This window comes from Taudactylus pleione, unplaced genomic scaffold (assembly GCF_031769625.1).
Source record: "Taudactylus pleione unplaced genomic scaffold, aTauple2 ptg000386l, whole genome shotgun sequence".
NCBI lineage: Eukaryota > Metazoa > Chordata > Amphibia > Anura > Myobatrachidae > Taudactylus > Taudactylus pleione.
Window position 1 is genome coordinate 3,825,031 of NW_028284787.1, and position 19,494 is coordinate 3,844,524.

The 19,494-nt window shown below is 41.9% G+C and overlaps 1 protein-coding gene across 1 annotated transcript in view; it reads right to left on the minus strand.

Annotated features, from left to right (window-relative positions):
- Positions 1–19,494, minus strand: part of ABCA13 (ATP binding cassette subfamily A member 13) — a 269,444-nt gene that overhangs the window by 213,757 nt on the left and 36,193 nt on the right. Inside the window, exon 4 of the mRNA XM_088445671.1 lies at positions 147–476. Within this exon, the coding sequence (XP_088301797.1) occupies positions 147–476 (330 nt within the window). The remainder of the gene's footprint in view (positions 1–146; positions 477–19,494) is intronic.

A 19,494-nucleotide genomic window follows, 5' to 3' on the forward strand; every position in this document is an offset into this window, starting at 1 on the left:
TGCCTTTTACTTTCAAGATATACATTTTGCATTTGAGAATGTTATAATAAATACTTTTCAAATAGACTTTCTTGTACTTTAGAATAGTTTACCTGTAAGGAAATAAATCTCAAAATTATTGTAGGAAAATACCCAGATATACTCACCATAAAACATTGTGTAGCAAAGCTGAGCTGCTTCTGCAGAACAAGTAGTATTATATATGGCAAAAAGTTAATCATGTACAGTAAACTGCCGCAAAGTGCTGCCGTATTGGCATTAATAAAAAATGCACTGACCACGTAGCTAAACATAATAATAGAAATTCCAAATTCCAGAAGAAACAGGAAAACAATAATTCCATTACTGTAAACAAGAATGCCACTCAGTTTAAGGATTAGTACAATGAAAAAGCTGCTGATCATAATAACAACAATATTTTCAATAAACCAAGCCAGAAAATTTGCTGATGCATAAACTCCCATCGTCTTCATGTACTGCAAAAAAATAAAAGAATATATAAGTTTAAGCTTTTTTGTTTTCCACAGACAAACTTGATATTTAAGATATTTTTATAATGCACTATGGGCCTGTTTCAGAGTTGTATGCGATTAGCATAGCACCTGCGTCTTTTACACCCTTTAGATGCTTCTGTGAACCACTGCTGTTTATACATTTGAATCTACCTTCAAATGTTATTCTGTAATAATTACATACTTTTTCAAATGATCAAATACTTGCATGGGTTTTATTTATATAAACAGATGGAGTGCATTGCAAATACTATAGTAACAAAATGGAACCTTATCTTATTTCGCAGAGGTTGTTCAATTCTATTTTTGAAATCAAAACTATTTTATTGCATGGTCACACAAGGTCAATTTGATGGTAGATAAACTAATATGCTTCTCCCTTCTTAGATTGGTAGGATAATCCTTTCAGTTACAAATAAAGGAAAATGTCAAGTAGCAAAAAATATTAATATTAATATTCATACATACTGATTCATCAATTGATAAAGATCTTTATGAAGACATAAGAACACATAAAAGAATAAACTCAATGGCAGAGTAATCATTACAACAGTTCACAGCACATTGATTATAAGCTGAAATACAGATCAAATGCTCCTGATCAATATATGTCAACATAGAGAGGGGGAAGTGTTATGATTCCTGGAGGGAATCGATGGTATAAATGTAGAGCCAACTGATGACAGCCTTGAGGGCTGGAATGTATTGTACTAGTTGTGCCGAGGGCTGTAGGAGCAGCCTTGGGGGCTGGTTTTGGCCTTCATAGTCGTGGCCCAGGGACTGGTGATGAGAAGCAGCCATGGAGCTGTTGGAGCAGCCTTGGGGCTGATTGTGGCCTTTATAGTCATGGCTAAGGGACTAATGGTGTGAAGCAGCCTTTGGGCTGTTGCAGTGTCCTTGAGGGCTGATTGTGACCTGGGGCCCCAAGACCGTTTCAGCCTTTGGGCTGATGGCACTCAGGTGAAGTATGCAACAAAATGTGGGGCTGCTACCAGTGCTGCCGGGATGACACTGGCGATGGTGTGCTTAATAGCACATCTGGAATGCAGAGTTGCTACCAGTGCTGTCAGGATGACACTGGCGACTGTGTGCTAAATTGCACACCTGGAATGCAGAGTGGCTACCAGTGTCGCCGGGATGACACTGGCGATGGTGTGCTAGATTGCGCACCTGGAACGCAGAGTTGCTACCAGTGCAGCCGGGATGACACTGGCGACAGTGTGCTAAGTTGCGCACCTGGGACGCAGAGCTGCTACCAGTGCAGCCGGGATGATACTGACCACCGGATGGTGACAGACGCTTCTGGGATAGGAAGTGCTCTGTGCTGCCCAGATGGTAGAAGCAGCACATGTGGATGGGATGCATGTGGAGCCACCTGGATGGAGTTAACAGCACACACGCACCACAGCTAGACTGACTCAGGAACATGACTGACAAGCAGGAGACAGTAACGGGAAGTATGAAAATCTTCTATCACCGGCATGGAGTGATGGACTGGCTGGAATTTAACAGGAACAAGGCCCAAATAGAGCAAGTCTCCCTTAATGATAGACCAGTGTGCAGCTGTGGCAGATAGGGTATTAATTAGCATACACCTGACACTGCACACAGACAGGTAGTAATTAATGCAGTGCTTTAGGCTGGAAGCTGCGGATCCTGACAGGAAGTTAAACACATCAATAGAGAGGTAGGAGAGAGAAAATCAAAGGGTAAAGGGAGGGTTCTCCCCTGAAGTCACGATTTACTTATGGTAAATAAAGACCAAAAGATTAGGGCAAGAGAGCATGGGAAAGACAGACAGCAAAAACACTTCCATTGGGTCAAGAAGAGGAGATCATACTATTAAACACAGAGTGAAAAAGGTATGAGGCCTTAATGTCCAGCCAACAGAACAATATTGTACTGTGGGCCTGATTCAGACCCGCTCGCGAGCGCTGAGCGCTCGCAAGCGGGTAGATGTTGCCCAAGGCGGCTCCGTCATGTGCATGCGCGAGACCCGAATAATGATGGCCAAGCCGTCGTTATGGGTCTTGCACCAAAGGGGGTGTGCTGTTGATGGTGATTGACAGCACGCCCCCTTTGGTGGGCGTGCCAGGGGCGTGGCTGCCCAGACGGTGGTGTTCCCATGGTAACGCCTACTGTCTGGGGCCGGCCCCACTGACATCACTAGTGATGTCAGTGGGAGTGCTTTTGGCTCTGATAGGGGGCTTGCGGCAGTGAGACCCTACCGCAGGGTCTCGTCGCAAGCCCGATGGTCGCGATGGTCTTGACCATCGCGACCATCATTTTGGCCACTCGCTATAGCTGTGGGTGGTTACCCACAGCTATGCAAGCGGCCAGGAGGCCGCTCCAAAAAGGAGGAGGGATGGCCCTGATTCAGAGCGAGCGCTCTGTCAGAGTGTCCGGCTCTGAATCAGGGCCTGTATTCCTTATACTGATCAGCCAAGGATATGATGACATCATCCATACTCCTGTAAAAATCTAATCTCTGAAATAGAGGAAGGGTGAGGGAATGACCAAAGTACTGGTATGATAGCTTTTGCCTTACTAGGATGGTGTCTTTATAGAGACTTCTTCAGTTGTGCTTCGGACTTATGTAGATGGTTTAACAGCCAGAAACTGGGAGTATTACAGTTTGTACAGTAGATGTTCCTATGAAATCAGTTTGGAAGTAGTAATTACTCAATACTAATTAGGAATATTCCCACCAAACAGGCAACAGTGTCCACATTGTCTCATTGCACCTCCATGGTGGGGATACCTGGGTATATTTTTGCCAGAAGGCAATGCAACAGATACCACTGGGACAAGACCTTATAGTGAGTTTTGACTATTGATGAACTTACCAAATATGCCAGAGTAGTGGTAAAGATCTTTGACAAGTCATCCTCTCTAATCAACTCCTACAAATACCTCTAGTAATCTCTCATGGACTTTGAGAAGAAAACTGGAGCTGCACTAGGAGTGCCAAATGTCTATGTTAGACACACTTATATTTGATGGTCTTAAGTCTATCAGCTGGCCTACATGGGCAATACCCCATTGATGCCATAACTCAAACATTACTGAGGATGAGCCAGGATGGACAGCTGGGTTCCCAAACAAAGCCATGAGAGGAGACAATTTAGATGAGCTCTGGGGATTGCCTTACCCCATGATAGTACTAATATGAAGGTGTTGAACAGAGAGTACAACAGCAAGTTAAGGAAAATAAGGTGCCCAGACCATGAAAGAGTCCTACTGAATGTTCACAAACTAATCAAGATCCCCAGTTCTAGACCACTTCAAAATCCTAGCAAGCATGATATGTGGTAGTAAGAAGGTAATATGGAAACTGGAGGTCACCATAGTCTGATAAGGACATCATCCTAGAAAAGTGGATTACAGGCACCCCACACAAAGTCCCTCACCACTCTACACTCTATGTAGTTCGGCAAACCATTTACTGGGAATCAAGAAGTGAAGGGTCTGCGGAAAGCAAAGTACTCCTGCAAGTACATTCATTTTTTTATGTATTGCTATTGTACAGTACATCAAAAAAGAAACAAAGTACAAACAATCATCAACAGACGATAACGAGGTTGTACATATTTTCCAATTTTTTCCTTTCTACATTGATAAAGTAAACAAACAGAAACAAGTTTCTATGGAAACATTTAGTCTAAGAGAAAAAAAATAAGCAGATTAGTTCAAAATTGTAATGTCCCATTATGTCATATCATACTAGCATTGCCAATCAATCTATAAAGTCACAGATTTGAGATAGTTAATCTTAAAATTGAAAGCATTAGAATTCAGAAATAGTTAAGGAGAAGGTAAGGTAACTACTGCTAGGAGGTCACCTGCTAATAGAGTCAGCTTGTGTTCACTGTTACTAACTTTATGCCATCTTTATTATGATATTTTTAAATGGCTGCCATCAGGGCATCTATGTAGAGCATAACAATTAAAAAATGAGCGATTGAAACAGAATGCTAATATTTCACTGTAAAATACAATTTATTTACTGTTTAAATTAAACATCTAAAATTGACAATATACAGTAACAACGTTACAAAGCAAAACATACAGTAAAAGAAACAATAAATCACAATCTTCGTCTCAAAGAAAGTATCAATAGCAGTGTCTCTGCCAATATCCAGAATATTCAAAGGTTACGTTCAGAAATCTTTATAATGAGAGCTCTCTTTGTAAAAACATGTTAATGATCCTGCGGAAGATCAAAATCAATGTAAAAAAGGGCATTGTTGTTTTCAAGTAACCTGAACATATGGCAGTCTGATTTCTCAGCAATGAATTGTCAATGGCATAAATATAATGGATTTTCTACATTCAAGAATAAAAATAAATCACCAGTGTAGCTAGATTTTCCCACTGTCTCAATTTTATAGTAAGCCCAGTTAGTGAAAGCTCCGTTAGCCCAGTATTGACTGCAGCCCTGATACTTTATCATGCAGTATGCAGGGATGATTAGATTGCAGCTGTAGCAGTCAAGGCACATGCTGTGGGCTAACTTTCTCTATATGTGGAGCATAAAGCAGTTGATAGCCATAAATGTTAATCCGAGCTCAGGTTCCCGCACAAGCGGATCACCTGCAGGTGGCTATAAACCTTTCCAGAGACAATAAGACCAGGTGCCTGGTTCCAATGTAGTGGGATATACTGTGCAAGTCCCGGGGGCCATGAAGCTGTGTTCTCAGAGACCGCTGGACTTAATTCACTGGTATACAGGTAACAAGAAGGTGGAGTCCTTAACACGTTTCATTACTCCCGTGTGACTTTCTCAAAAGATATGACTCCATATCACAGGGTGTGCCTATATAAGCTGCCGGCAGCATCGATAATTTGGATCTTCAGATACCTCTCAATCGGAGATATACCATTGAATATCAAGAAAAAAATACTTTCAGATATATATATATATATATATATATATACAGTATATATATATATATATATATATATATGCTAAAGGCCTGATCCAAAGGGGAAAGACCATCGGTCTTGCAAATAATAAATAATATACCATATATACTGTTATATAAAATATATAATAGTAAAGGAGATATATATGTATATATATATATATATATATATATATATATATATATATGATATGCAGTCGGGAAGCCGGCGGACGTAATCCCGACGGCCGGCTTCCGGACTGCTTTATCCCAGCGACACACACAGGTGGTAAAATAAGTATTGAACACACCAACATTTTTCTCAGTAAATATAATTGCAATATATTGGGGCTATTGTAAGGAAATGTCAGCAAAGACCTATGCAATCCACACATGCAAAGAAATCAAACCATAGATGTCCATAAATTGTGTAATAATGTGAAATAACACAGGGAACAAGTATTGAACACATGAAGAAAGGGAGGTGCAAACTTGAATGGAAAGCCAAGACACCAGATGAAATCTAACAGTAATTAGAAAGCAATCCTGCCCCTTGTCAGTGCAAATAATATAAACTGGTTCAGTCCCAACTGATGGCCTATAAAAAGGCGTCTCATTACCAAAGTGTCACACAAGAAACATCTCATGATGGGTCAAAGCAAAGAGCTCTCTCAAGACCTTCGCAACCTTATTGTTGCAAAACATACTGATGGCATTGGTTATCGAAGGATTTTCCAGTGAGCACTGTTGGGGCCATAATCAGGAAATGGAAAGAAAATAATTTTATCCATAAACCAGCCATGACCAGGTGCTCCTCGCAAGATTTCTGACAGAGGAGTGAAAAGGATTATCCGAAGAGTTGTCCAAGAGCCAAGAACCACTTGTGAAGAGATTCAAAAATGACCTGGAATTAGCAGGCGCAATTGGTTCAAAGAAAACAAGAAATAATGCACTTAACCGCCATGGCCTGTATGCTTGCTCAGCATGCAAGACTGCTGAAGAAAAAGCATGTTGAAGCTTGTTTAAAGCTTGCTGCACAACATTTGGACAAGCCTGTATAATACTGGGGGAATATAGTCTGGTCAGATGAGACCAAAATTTAACTCTTTGGATGCCATAATAAACACAATGTTTGGAGGAGAAATGGCACTGCACATCACCCCAAAAAAACATACCAACAGTGAAGTTTGGAGGTGGGAACATCATGGGGTGGGGCTGTTTTTCTGCATATGGTACTGACATACTTCGATATGATTGTAGGAAGGATGAATGGAAAAATGTACCAAGACATTCTTGATAAAAATCTGCTGCCATCTACCAGGATGCTGAAGATGAAACGAGGGTGGACATTTCAGCAAGACAATGATCTCAAATACACAGCCAAGGACACTCTCAATTAGTTTCAGAGAAAGAAAATAAAGCTTCTAGAATGGCCCAGCCAATCATCTGACTTGATTCCAATTGAAATCTATGAAAAGAACTAAAGATTAGAGTATATAGAAGAGGCCCAGATTTGAAGACTGTGTGGAATAATAGGCCAAAATCACACCTGAGCAATGCATGTGACTAGTTTCTCCATACAGGAGATGTCTTGAAGCTGTCATTATCAACAAAGGCTTTTGTACAAAGTATTAAATACATTTTAGTAACCATGTTCCATACTTTTTCCTGTGTCATTTCACATTATTACACATAACTTCATTTATGGATATCTATGGTTTGATTGCTTTGCAGGTGTGGATTTCATGGGTTGTTGCTGACATTTGGTGAAAATTTCAATACCTCCATTAAAAATATATTTACTGAGGGAAAAGTTTATGTGTTCAATACTTATTTTCCAGCTGTATACATGTATATATACAGTGCATCCAGAAAGTATTCACAGCGCTTCACTTTTGCAACATTTTGTTATGTTACAGCCTTATTCCAAAATGGAATAAATTCATTTTTGTCCTCAAAATTCTAAACACAATGGGGCAGATGTATGAAGTTCTGGGAAGTGATAAAGTAGAGAGAGAGATAAACGACCAACCAATCAGCTCCCAACTGTAAGTTTTCAAACACAGCCTGTAACATGACAGTTGCGAGCTGATTGGTTGGTCGTTTATCACTCTGCACTTTATCACTTCCCAGAGCTTCATACATCTGCCCCAATACCCCATAATGACAATGTGTAAAAAGTTTTTTTGAGATTTTTGCAAACGTAATTAAAAATAAAACCTAAGAAATCACATGTACATAAGTATTCACAGTCTTTGCTCAATACTTTGTTGATGCACCTTTGGCAGCAATTACAGCCTCAAGTCTTTTTGAATATGATGCCACAAACTTGGCACACCTATATTTGGCAGTTTTGCCCATTCCTCTTTGCAGCACTTCTCAAGCTCCATCAGGTTGGATGGGAAGCATCGGTGCACAGCCATTTTCAGATCTCTCAAGAGATGTTCAATTGGATTCAAGTCTGGGCTCTGGTTGGGCCACTCAAGGACATTCACAGAGTTGTCCTGAAGCCACTCCTTTGATATCTTGGCTGTGTGTTTAGGGTCGTTGTCCTGCTGAAAGATGAACTGTTGCCCCAGTCTAAGGTCAAGAGTGCTCTGGAGCAGGTTTTCATCCAGGATGTCTCTGTACATTTCTGCATTCATCTTTCCCTTTATCCTGACTAGTCTCTCAGTTCCTGCTGCTGAAAAACATCCCCATAGCATGATGCTGCCACTACCATGCTTCACTGTAGGGATGGTATTGGCCTGCAGGTGAGCTGCTTGTGCAGGATCCAAGGACCCTCGGATTGACATTTTATGGCTATCAATTGACTTATGCTCCACATGTAGAGACAGTTAGCATGCAGCATGTGCCTTGACCACTACAGCAGCAATCTAATCATCCCTGCATATTGCATGATAAAGTATCAGGGCTGCAACCAATACTGGGCTAAAAGAGCTTTCATTAATTGGGCTCATTATAAAATGAAGACAGTCAGAAAATCTAGTTACACTGGTGATTTGATTTGATTCAGGAACATAGAAAATCCATTATATTTATGCCATTGACAATTCATTGCTGAGAAATCAGACTGCCATATGTTCTATAGCATGTTAAATGAAAACAACGATGCCGTTTTTGTCATATTGATTTTGATCTTCTGCAAGATCATTTACATGTTTTTACAAAGAGAGCTCTCATTTTAAGAATTTATGAATGTAATCTTTGAATATTACAGACATTGGCAGAGACACTGCTATTGATACAAAGATTGTGATTCATTGTTTCTTTTATGTTTTGCTTTGTAACATTGTTATATTGTCAATTTTAGTTGTTTTCATTTAACCAGTAAATAAACTGTATTTTACAGTGAAAATTAGCATTCTGTTTCATTTGTTCAGTTCTTGGTAAGATTAGTGGCTAATATATCAGAATCCCAGCAGAAGGTTCAGCGAACTGCAGTGGTTGTATTAGTAGGGCAATAAGTTCATAGTGCCTTGAGATTTCTCAGCGCACAGCTGAGTGCCATTGTAAAATGGCCACTTGGTCTGACAGGCCCTCATTAGACCTTGACCATAGGGGTAGAGAATAGGGCATGAAATCTATGGAGCCTAAATGGCGTAAGGCTCAAGTGCCAGAGTAAGCCCTACAGGAAATCTCAATGGATCCTGCAAAATGCTATTTTTGGCATCTGTTGACAGAAACATTGTGGGTCTGTCAGAGATAGAATCCACATGGATCAGATCTAAGATTTTAGTGGTGTTGCTGGTCTCCTTGCTCCCAGGAACAAAACCTACTTGATCCAAGTGAATGAGGTGGAGCAGAAATGATTTAAGATGGTTGGGCATAAGTTTTGCAAATAGTTTTAAGTATACATTGATAAAAGAGATGGGCCTATAGCTGGTGCACAAGGCTGGGCCTCTTTCACCCTTATGAATTAGTTATGAATCATGACTTGGAAGAAAGGGGTGTAGTCGGAGCTTGCATTAAACACCTGAAGCAATAGAGTAGAGTACTTGTTCCGGAAGGCATTTTTATAAGATATTGTGAAATCATCAGGACCAGGGCACCATTCAAAATTGATTCAATCACCTCCTCTAACTCTGCAGGCATGAAGGTCAAACATAATTTTATCAGCAAGGGTCTAAAACTTAACCTGAGCAAGCTAGGATCCAATGTTGTGTAAGTGCTGGGACAATCAGATGCAACCTATCAGATAACTTATATACTTTTGAGTAATACGCATAGAAGGCTGCAGCTATATCTGGAGAGACATAACCTCCTGGTACCAGTTTTAATATCTGGAATATACAATAATCAACTTCTCTTTTGGAACAAAGGGCCGTAACGAGTAAGCTACTAGGCTTATTGCCCCATTGGAAATAATGTATGTGATAAATGCAAGCATCTAATTTCATTTTGAAATAAATAAGTTTAAGGTCTGAATGTGCCACTGTGATTTCTTGGTGGGTGTCATTGGACAGGGAGCATTTATGTGACTCATCAAGAGTCTGTATCTTTTGGAGCCCCTCATGCCTTGCTTCGGCTTCTTCATATAAGACCCAAGTTGTATGAAATCGCCCTGCATCACATTTGTGTGACTCCCAGATTGTGACCTTAGAGTTACCATGGATATCGTTAGTGTTGATATAATCATCTATGACTGCGTTAAATAGAGATTTGGAGATATCTATGGGTGTAAAGAAGCAGAAACAGGAAACACACACTGTGGCCGGGCATAAAATATTATGGGATTGGGAGGGAGAGTTCACTGACAATACATGACAAAATAAAAATATTGTTACCAAGTTTTAAGTTTACAGAGGTATTATGAATGTATTTGTTCCACTGTGTCTTCATATTGAAGCAGTTGTAATTTGGTGGCCTGTCTATATACTATCTCACTGAGACCTACTGATGGCCATCTGCAACTTTCTATGGACCTTGAGTGCTGTAAGATTGGTACTAGGTTCAACAGCTAGCCTGATGGATGTCAACTCCAGAGCAGACAGTCTTTCTGAGTCATAATTTCAAAAGTTCAATGTCATATTTGTATGGCAATTCCAACTTAGGGCCTCATTCAGCTTTGATTGCACGTCTGCATTCGCACGCACGCACCCGCAAGTTGCAAAATTATACAAATGCCTGTGCATCTGAACACCATTACAGGGGCTTAATTAAGTATGCTCCTGTAATGGCTCTCAAATGCTCAGGCACACCTGCATTCCTCTGACCACCCCCCTTTCCACCCCAAAACAGTGCTTAATGTCTATCACTCTGCGATGGCTCTGCATATCTGTGGTGTTCACTTTAGCGATTGCAGCGGCCGATTCACACACGCACACTACGGTGTGTACGCATGCGCAGACCACAAACATCGACCGGGTGCGTTCAATCGCAGACGTGGGATCCAAGCTGAATGAGGCTCTTAGTGAGTAGGGATTTGAGGAGCTGTTAGATTGTATGCTTATCTGTCTCATTCCGCATAGTTGACATGAAAGACTTAACATCACCCATGGTAGGGATGTCAGAGGTCACTGATGGAGTTGGTAAGAGGTGCCTCAAAGATATGTTCATAATTAGTACCTTTTGAGAAAGTAAGAAATGACACAATTCAGAGCAGTAGGGAGTAGTGGGGTTGACCTGAGGTTGCTCTTGGAGGATCCCTTTTTATTAAGGCCAATTAAAGAACAACACCTATAAAGAGCACAAAATCATTGTATACTGTAGAGACAAGATATAATAGACCTGAAGGATGGGTAGGTCATAACTGGTCACTGTTCCCTGTTTTTTAATTTCTTTATTGTACAAAGAGAAAATATAACAGAAACAAATATAGCATATGGAAACAAGTTGTACATAGTTTTGCAGAATTTCTAAATAAAAGTAAAGGAACAAATTTCAAGATAAAGATAATAAAGCAAGATCAATGAAGATTTATAAAACCTGAACAGGTCACATCACACCAGAAAATACCAAACCAGAGCTGCCGTCTTACCAGTCACAATGTAGAGTAAAGGAAAAAGTCAGAGAGTAAAATATTGGACAAGATAAAACTTATTTAATCCCTGTTTAACCCCTATTTAACCATGTTTCAATATTGAAAGTGGCTGTTCTCCATTTGTAATATAAGACACAAAAGTAGATGTCTTAGGTGAAATTCAATGTCTTAAGATGACTTGTTTACCCACTCTAACAACAACTACAAGAAATGGAGTTATATTATTGACAGAGGGCTGAGTACACCATACAGTAAAGAAGAAAGGCTTTTGTCAGATTCAGTAGTCACCAAGTCTTTCCTGCAAGTGGTGGAGATATACAGTACTGGGCAGCACAGACGGTGTAATGGTTAGCATTACTGCCTCACAGCACTGAGATCGTGGGTTCTATTCCCACCACGGCCCTAACTGTGTGGAGTTTGTATATTCTCCATGTGCTTGCGTGGGTTTCCCCCAGGTACTCCGGTTTCCTCCTACACTCCAAAAATATACTGGTAGGTTAATTGGCTCCCAGCAAAAATTAACCCTAGTGTGTAAGTGGGTGTCCATGTGGTAGGGAATATAGATTGTAGTATTTAGCTCCACTGGGGCAGGGACTGATGTGAATGGTCATATATTCTCTGTAAAGTGCTGCAGAATATGTGTGTGCTATATAAATAACTGGTAATAAATAAATACTGCGCAAAAGTTTTAGGCAGGTGTGGAAAAAATGCTGCAAAATAAGAATGTTTTCAAAAATAGAAGTGTTAGTTTATTTTTATCAATTAACAAAAAGCAAAGTGAATGAACATAAGAGAAATCTAAATCAAAACAATATTTGGTGTGACCACCCTTTGCCTTCAAAACAGCATCAATTCTGCTAGGTACACTTGCACAAAGTCAGGGATTCAGTAGGATTATAGGGCCTGATTCAGCAGTGCAATCAAGTGCACTGCTGAATGCAGATTCCTGATTATTGGGAATCTGCATGTGCGCAGGACCCATTCTGCGAGTCCAATTATATATTTTGGTATATACTCTAATTACTCCCAGATTTATAACAAGGCATTCTGTGATTTTCTTTATTTTCACTCGATAACTATCAAAAAATATACTGTAAATCCCCAGATGAATGTTTAGTTTTCTTAGGATATTATGGAGGCTTTTGTTTATATATTCTTATATTTAGTAATTATCTTTCCCTTACAGGTACATACTGTACTTATATTGTTTGTGGAGACAACTATTTGTTGTTAATTGGACAGATCTCCCCATAGTACAGAGATGTCCAAACTCCACTATTACAGTCCAGGTTTTAAGGGTTTCCTCACTTGAGCACATGTGACTTACAGTAATTAGCACCTCTGTCAATTTGATTTAACCGTCTGGACTCAAGCATGGTTATCCTTAAAGCCTGGGCTGTAATGGTGGAATTTGGTAAACCCTGCCTTAGTATGTTGTATTTTACAACTATGGAAAGGGTGATCGTTTCTGTATCATATGATACCACTTTAAGATCCCCCAAGGAAACTTTGTTTAGCTATAATAATGTGGAGAGTTTGTCTTAGAGCCACTTGTTCTATCACTCTTTAATTTTGTTTCCTTTTGATATCAGACAGTTTTTTCACAATATAAAAATAATACTGTCTTGTGTGTCCTTTAATGTTTATATGTAATGATATTTTTCCTCTTTGTTTCAGAAATGTCCTTGTTATGTAAGGGCAAAATTTATTGTTATACATAGGGGCAGATTCAATTGCCACGCCGGTCCAATTCAATTGCTGGGGATTACTCTCACGGGAGTCCCCGAGACCCCACATTCTTGTCCCTGCAGTCGACTTTACCTCACAGCTCCTGGAGGTGCGAGGTAAAATCCACATTCAAACAACCAAATCAGCCTCGTGCGATTCCCGATTTTACAGTGTGGTGAACAGGCTATTTAATTGAATACCGTTTCACCGCACCGCCGCAGGGATTTGGATGGCAATTAGTTGCAGCTAATTGAATCAGCCCCATAGTGTTTGTTTCATTCTCAATAATACTTAGTAGTTAGCATTTCTTGTCATGTCATGGGATTATTTTTGTTCATACCCAACTGCAATTCTTATATTCGATGTGTTTAGATTATTTGTTATAGTTGCCTTAAAAGAGTTCTAGTCATACTGTACTTCTTTTTTCATTTGTATGGGATTAACACCATTTATTCAATTACAGATAGTCATTATTGTGTCTCTGTAAATCTAGACACCAGCAATGTTCCTTATGCTGTTGTTTTCTGTATCTAGTAATCTACAGGTTGTTGAAGCACTACGGCTGTTTGCAAATGGTTAAGGTAATTAACACAGTAAAATTTTGCTACTGTGTAACAAGCAATATATACTGTATGTGCTATTTTCATGATCTATTTAATGTTGTTAAGGCACTGATATTGTTTTTCCATTGCAGTGTAACATGAAAATTTCAACACCACTGCTTTGATGACCTGATTGGGGTTATTCAAACACATTAATATTGCTTTTGTTACTGTGTGACAGGCAAGATGCAAGTCCACTGTTTTCACAATCTGTTTGAGGCAATTCAGACAATTGAAGCCATTTAAACTAGAGATGAGCGGTTCGGATTCTGTGGAATCCGAACCGCTCCGAACATTGGGGATCCGAGTCCACCCGAACCCTGTTCGGGTGTTCACCGCCTGACTCGGATCCCCGTTCGGGGCCGAACGGCGGCCGCCTGATGTCGGATTCTCACTAGAGAATCCGACATCAGGTCTCCTCGCGTGTAGGGCAGAGCGCAGTGATAGCGCTCTGCCCTACACAGACACAGACACACAGCCGCCAGCGGCAGCTGTGTGTTTGTTACAGCAGCCAATGAGAGTCACACAGACTCTCATTGGCTGCTGCACGGAGGGAGCCGGCTGGAGCTCACACATGAGCTCCGTCTTCCGGCTCCCTCCTCAGCGTGTGACAGAGCGGACGGCGCGGGAGCGGGGATACAGGTAAGTTTTATTTTTTTTATTTTTTTACTTGTCAAAGGTCCGGGGGCGCTACTGGGGGGGGGTCTGCACTACTGGGGGGGTCTGCTACTGGGGGGGGCTATACTACTGGGGGGGCCATACTACAGAGGGGCCTGCTACTGGGGGGGCTATACTACTGGGGGGGTCTGCACTACTGGGGGGGGGTCTGCTACTGGGGGAGGCAATACTACTGGGGGGGCCATACTACAGAGGGGCCTGCTACTGGGGGGGGCTATACTACTGGGGGGGGGTCTGCTACTGGGGGGCCATACTACTGGGGGGGATCTGCACTATTGGGGGGCCATACTACAGAGGGGCCTGCTACTGGGGGGGGGCTTTACTACTGGGGGGGTCTGCACTACTGGGGGGGTCTGCTACTGGGCAGGGCTATACTACTGGGGGGGCCATACTACAGAGGGGCCTGCTACTGGGGGGGCTATACTACTGGGGGGGTCTGCTACTGGGGGGGCCATACTACTGAGGGGCCTGCTACTGGGGGGGGCCATACTACTGGGGGGGCCTACTACAGGGGGGCCATACTACAGGGGGGGCCCATACTACAGGGGGGGCTACTACTGGAGCAGCCTACTACTGGGGGGGCCTGCTACTGGGGCAGCCTACTACTGGGGGAGCCATACTACTGGGGGGGGCATACTACTGGGTGGCATGCTAATGGGGGGCATACTACTGGGGGGGCCTGCTAATGGGGGACATACTACTGGGGGGGCCTGCTAATGGGGGGCATACTACTGGGGAGCATTCAACTGGGGGCACTGCATAGTGGACCGTACTACTAAGGGGACTGCATAGGGGGCACCACTGCTGGGGGACATTGTGTAAGGGACACCGCTACTGTGGGCATTGTGTAAAAGGGTCACTACTGTGGGCATTGTGTAAAAGGGGCACTACTGTGTGTCGTAACTTAAATAAGAGACACTACTTTATGGTGTAATGTGAATCAGGCCCTATGTGCGGTGTAATGCTAATAAGATTGTGCACTGTGACTCCTAGGGCCGTAGCCCACTTTGTAAACAAGTACTGTGACTCTGCTGGCCGTACCCCACTGGGTGGGTGCACTACTTTTCATTTCTGCCACTGCTGTGTGGCAATGTGTCATAGATGTGCTTTATACTGTGGTGTCTGTGTCGTTGTGCCGCTGCTTTGTCGCTTAGTAACCAGTCAGCTCACTGCAACCTTTGGCCAATAATGTTGAAAACAATATTATAAGCTGTGATATGGTCTAAATTGACTGGAAATTAATGTTATTGAGGTTAATAATACTCTAGGAAGAAAAAAAAGACCAATTTATGTGATTTTAGCTTTTTTTGTCAATTTTTGTAAAAAAATCCAAATCCAAATCCAAATCCAAATCCAAAGCCAGTCACCGCAGTTTGGCAAATCCAAATCCAAAGCCGGACGACGAATTAGAACCAAATCCAAATCCAAATCCGGCAAAAATGGTCCGGCGCACATCCCTAATTTAAACACACTGATATTGCTTTTACTACTGTAGAAAAAGATAATATAGCATTGCTATTCACACAATGTAATTGAGGCTGTCACAACACTGGTGTTGTTTCTTCACTGAAGTGTATACTGCAAGTTTCAGCCCAAATGTTTTAATGACTTAAATGAAGTCTTGTTGAAACTTTTCAGGGCAAAGGATGCCAAAATGGTGCCGACACCTGATAAGGGGGAGTGGAGTGAGGTGGCCCGTGGGCCAGTGGTGAGAAATCATGAGGGGAGAAAGGACAAGGGGGCTGTCCCCATTTTATCCCCCCAATATGCCTTCACCCACGGAGAAGATATCAATTTATGTCATCCCACTGGCATCAATTATCCCAGAGCAATACCAAGCAGCAGGCTTTGCTCAGCATCACATCGCTGCTGCAAAGTCTTCACAATCAAGCAACTTCAAGTTGGACAAAACAAGAGCAGAGCAGCAAGGGCCACACCATGTCCAGTGTCCATAACATAGGGAGCAGCCTCTCCAAAGGTGGTAGCTGCACACTGTCACGATCCTGACTTTCTGTCATTTGTTATTGGTTGTTTCATGTCTTACCTCTGCCACTTGTCCTGTGGATCAGGATATGCTGATTTGCCTGGGAAGTCTGCTCAGCATTCAGGCTGCAACACCTTCAGTGTTAGCATGAGACTGTGCTGTTCATTCCAGGCCAATTATTTACCTGAGTTTAATCTGTCTGTGAACTCTGCAGAGTCCTGATTAGAAAAATAGTCCAGATTCCTTTAAAAAGCAGTAATTTAAAAACAGGTTGCAGGTGGATAAAAGCATGTAACATATCTCCTGTGGCAAATGCAGCAGCAGACATCAATATGAGTGTTCACAACAGTCCCAGATATTTAAAAGGATGGTAGGATTGTCATTCCGGATGTTCAGGTCCACCATAAGGAACACCCATCTGACGAAGGACTGTATTGTCTAAAACGCGTTAAGCGTGTAATTCAAATCTAGTGCTAGTCTTGACTTCAGAGACTGAAGACATAATTGCTCTCTTTGCATGCTGTTCCACCTACACTTCAACAGCATGCTACTACTCTCAGACTACTTACCAGGGTTCCCTCCAAAACTCAGTATTGGCTTGTATAATTGATGATATAGAATTGATGATGCAGGATTGGATTGGGGGCCTGATTCAGCAAGGAATGCATGGATGCAGATGCACGTACCCGTCCACTGCGAGAATATGCTAATCAATGCATACGCACGGATACCGCAGCATGAGATGGAGATGCCCAGCCCCATATTAAGCCGCCCGTCTCCCTTTACTCACAGCCTGGTCAGCCTGCAAGATAGTGTAAACATCGGTAACATTGAGAACCATTGGACCCATTAGCATAATAGTGGTTGACCTGACCTGCTGCAGGATTTGGCCGCTTCCTGTGTATAGCTTACGATATGGCTGCGTATGCTGCCACACTGCCTTAATTATGCCCGCCCCTATAATGGTGTTATAATGCCTGCGTTCGCCTGACCACCCCTCATCACCACCCGCAAATGGCACTTTCTGTCAATCAATTATGAAAGGTCTGCATAAACACTGCATACCATAACCCGATCGCACTGGCTAGTTCGCACATGCACAGTGCGATGCATATGAATGCGCAGTTCAAAAATATCGGTCAAATGAGTGTGTTCTCTCCTTTGCGTTCCTTGCTGAATCAGGCCCTAGGAGCGTCTGTACCTAGCAAAAGCAACTACTCAAGACAGACTGGCGAAGACACTGGAGTAGCTATTCAGGTATCCCAAGCGGCAAAGGCCAAAATGCTGCTACTGTATAGGGGTTTAGGGATGCGGTTAGGATTCCAGTAACAAAAGACTTGTCCACCCTAACAGCTTGTAACAGGAACTTGAACTCCATTAATGCAATGCCACTAGCAGCACAGGAAAACATTGTGAGGTAACTCTCGTTGGATAGGATGGCAGTCCTGTTTACTGCCAACCCACTATCCAACTTGGTCAATTCACAGCTACATTTAGTTCTTAGAAAAGTGTCGGGAAAGTTCAGGAACATTTAGCACCTATCCTTTTGAGATGCAATGTTTGGTGCAGTATCTATTGATCAGGCGATAAAAATGGTCTGGAAACAGGGAAAACGGGCTTTGATGGCGAAGCTAGCAGTTTTGTCTGCATTTAGGCTGGTTCCTCTTCACCCAGATAGTTTTAAGCTCATGGGTTTCTTCTGTTTTGTTTTGACAGCTTTGTATTTGTAGATAAATGGTTACCCATGGGCTGCGTTATCTCTTGCACATTATTCAAGACTTTCATCGCATTCTTGCAGTGGAGCCTGGAGCTGTACAAGTCAATGACACATTATTTGGATTATTTATTGCTAGTGGGGCCAGCGTAGTCAGACCAGTGCACCCAGTTGTTGTGTGAACTTAAGGCCATGCTGGGTGAGTTTGGAGTACACATAGTGAGGGAAAAACAATGGGCTTTAAGACAATAATTTTGTACCTTGGCATAGAGATAGATATAGATATGGTGGAATAAAGACTACCCACTGACAATGTTGGGAAGCTAAACAGGGAGGTTGAAATGTGCACAGAGGCTAAGAAAATCCCCCTCAGCCAGTCAGCCAGTTACACTCCCTTCTGGTCTTGCTTAATTTTGCTTGCAAAGTAAGCCCCATGGGTCGGGTTGTTAAAAGGCATCTAGAAAAGGCCACAGCAGGCATAAAGGCAAAGCATCACTTCATCAGGGTAGGCAAAGAGTTGATGTAGGATTTGCGTGTGTGGTAGAGCTTCTTACAGAAGTTTAGAGGTGTGCAATTGTGGATAAGCACGTCATTGCCGAAGTGTGTTGCAATTTTTAACAGATGCAGCCGGAGCAATAGGTTTTGGAGCAGCAGTGTGCATGCTTGTTAAACATTTGTGTTTGAATGTCCATCTAATGAAATAATGATCAGCCTAATTCCATTTGCCGGGAAGGTAAAATGTAATAGTGAATGGGAGACAAATATAGAACCCGAGATACAGCAAAGAGAAAGCTTCTGTAGCAAAACACGTGTCGGCCCTGTACCTGTCTGTCTGCAACATAAGTACTGTACTTATACATTTTTAGAAAAATGTGTGCAGTAAAACTTAGAGTACAGCTAAGAGGAACACACAGGAGTATACACCCAAAGGATACTCAAAGTTACCTAGGAATTGAAAGAGTTGTGCAAATCTCTAAAAGTGCTCTCCATATAACATGTTTACTAAAAAATCACCAATATGTGCTACACAAAGATCTGGACAATAATCACCATAATATCACCGCTTGGGAGTCTTTTTCAATTTAGATTTAATTGGAGATGAATTACATGATTCACATTTCCAGATTTTTTAGGGTTATCCCTCCATATTTCCACCTTGACAGGTCTGTAAAAAGATGCAGATCCTCTCTTACCTACTGACCAGCAATATGGGTATAGGGAGACACAGAAAGAAACAGAAAAATAGTCCAGATTCCTTTAAAAAGCAGTAATTTAAAAACAGGTTGCAGGTGGATAAAAGCATGTAACATATCTCCTGTGGCAAATGCAGCAGCAGACATCAATATGAGTGTTCACAACAGTCCCAGATATTTAAAAGGATGGTAGGAT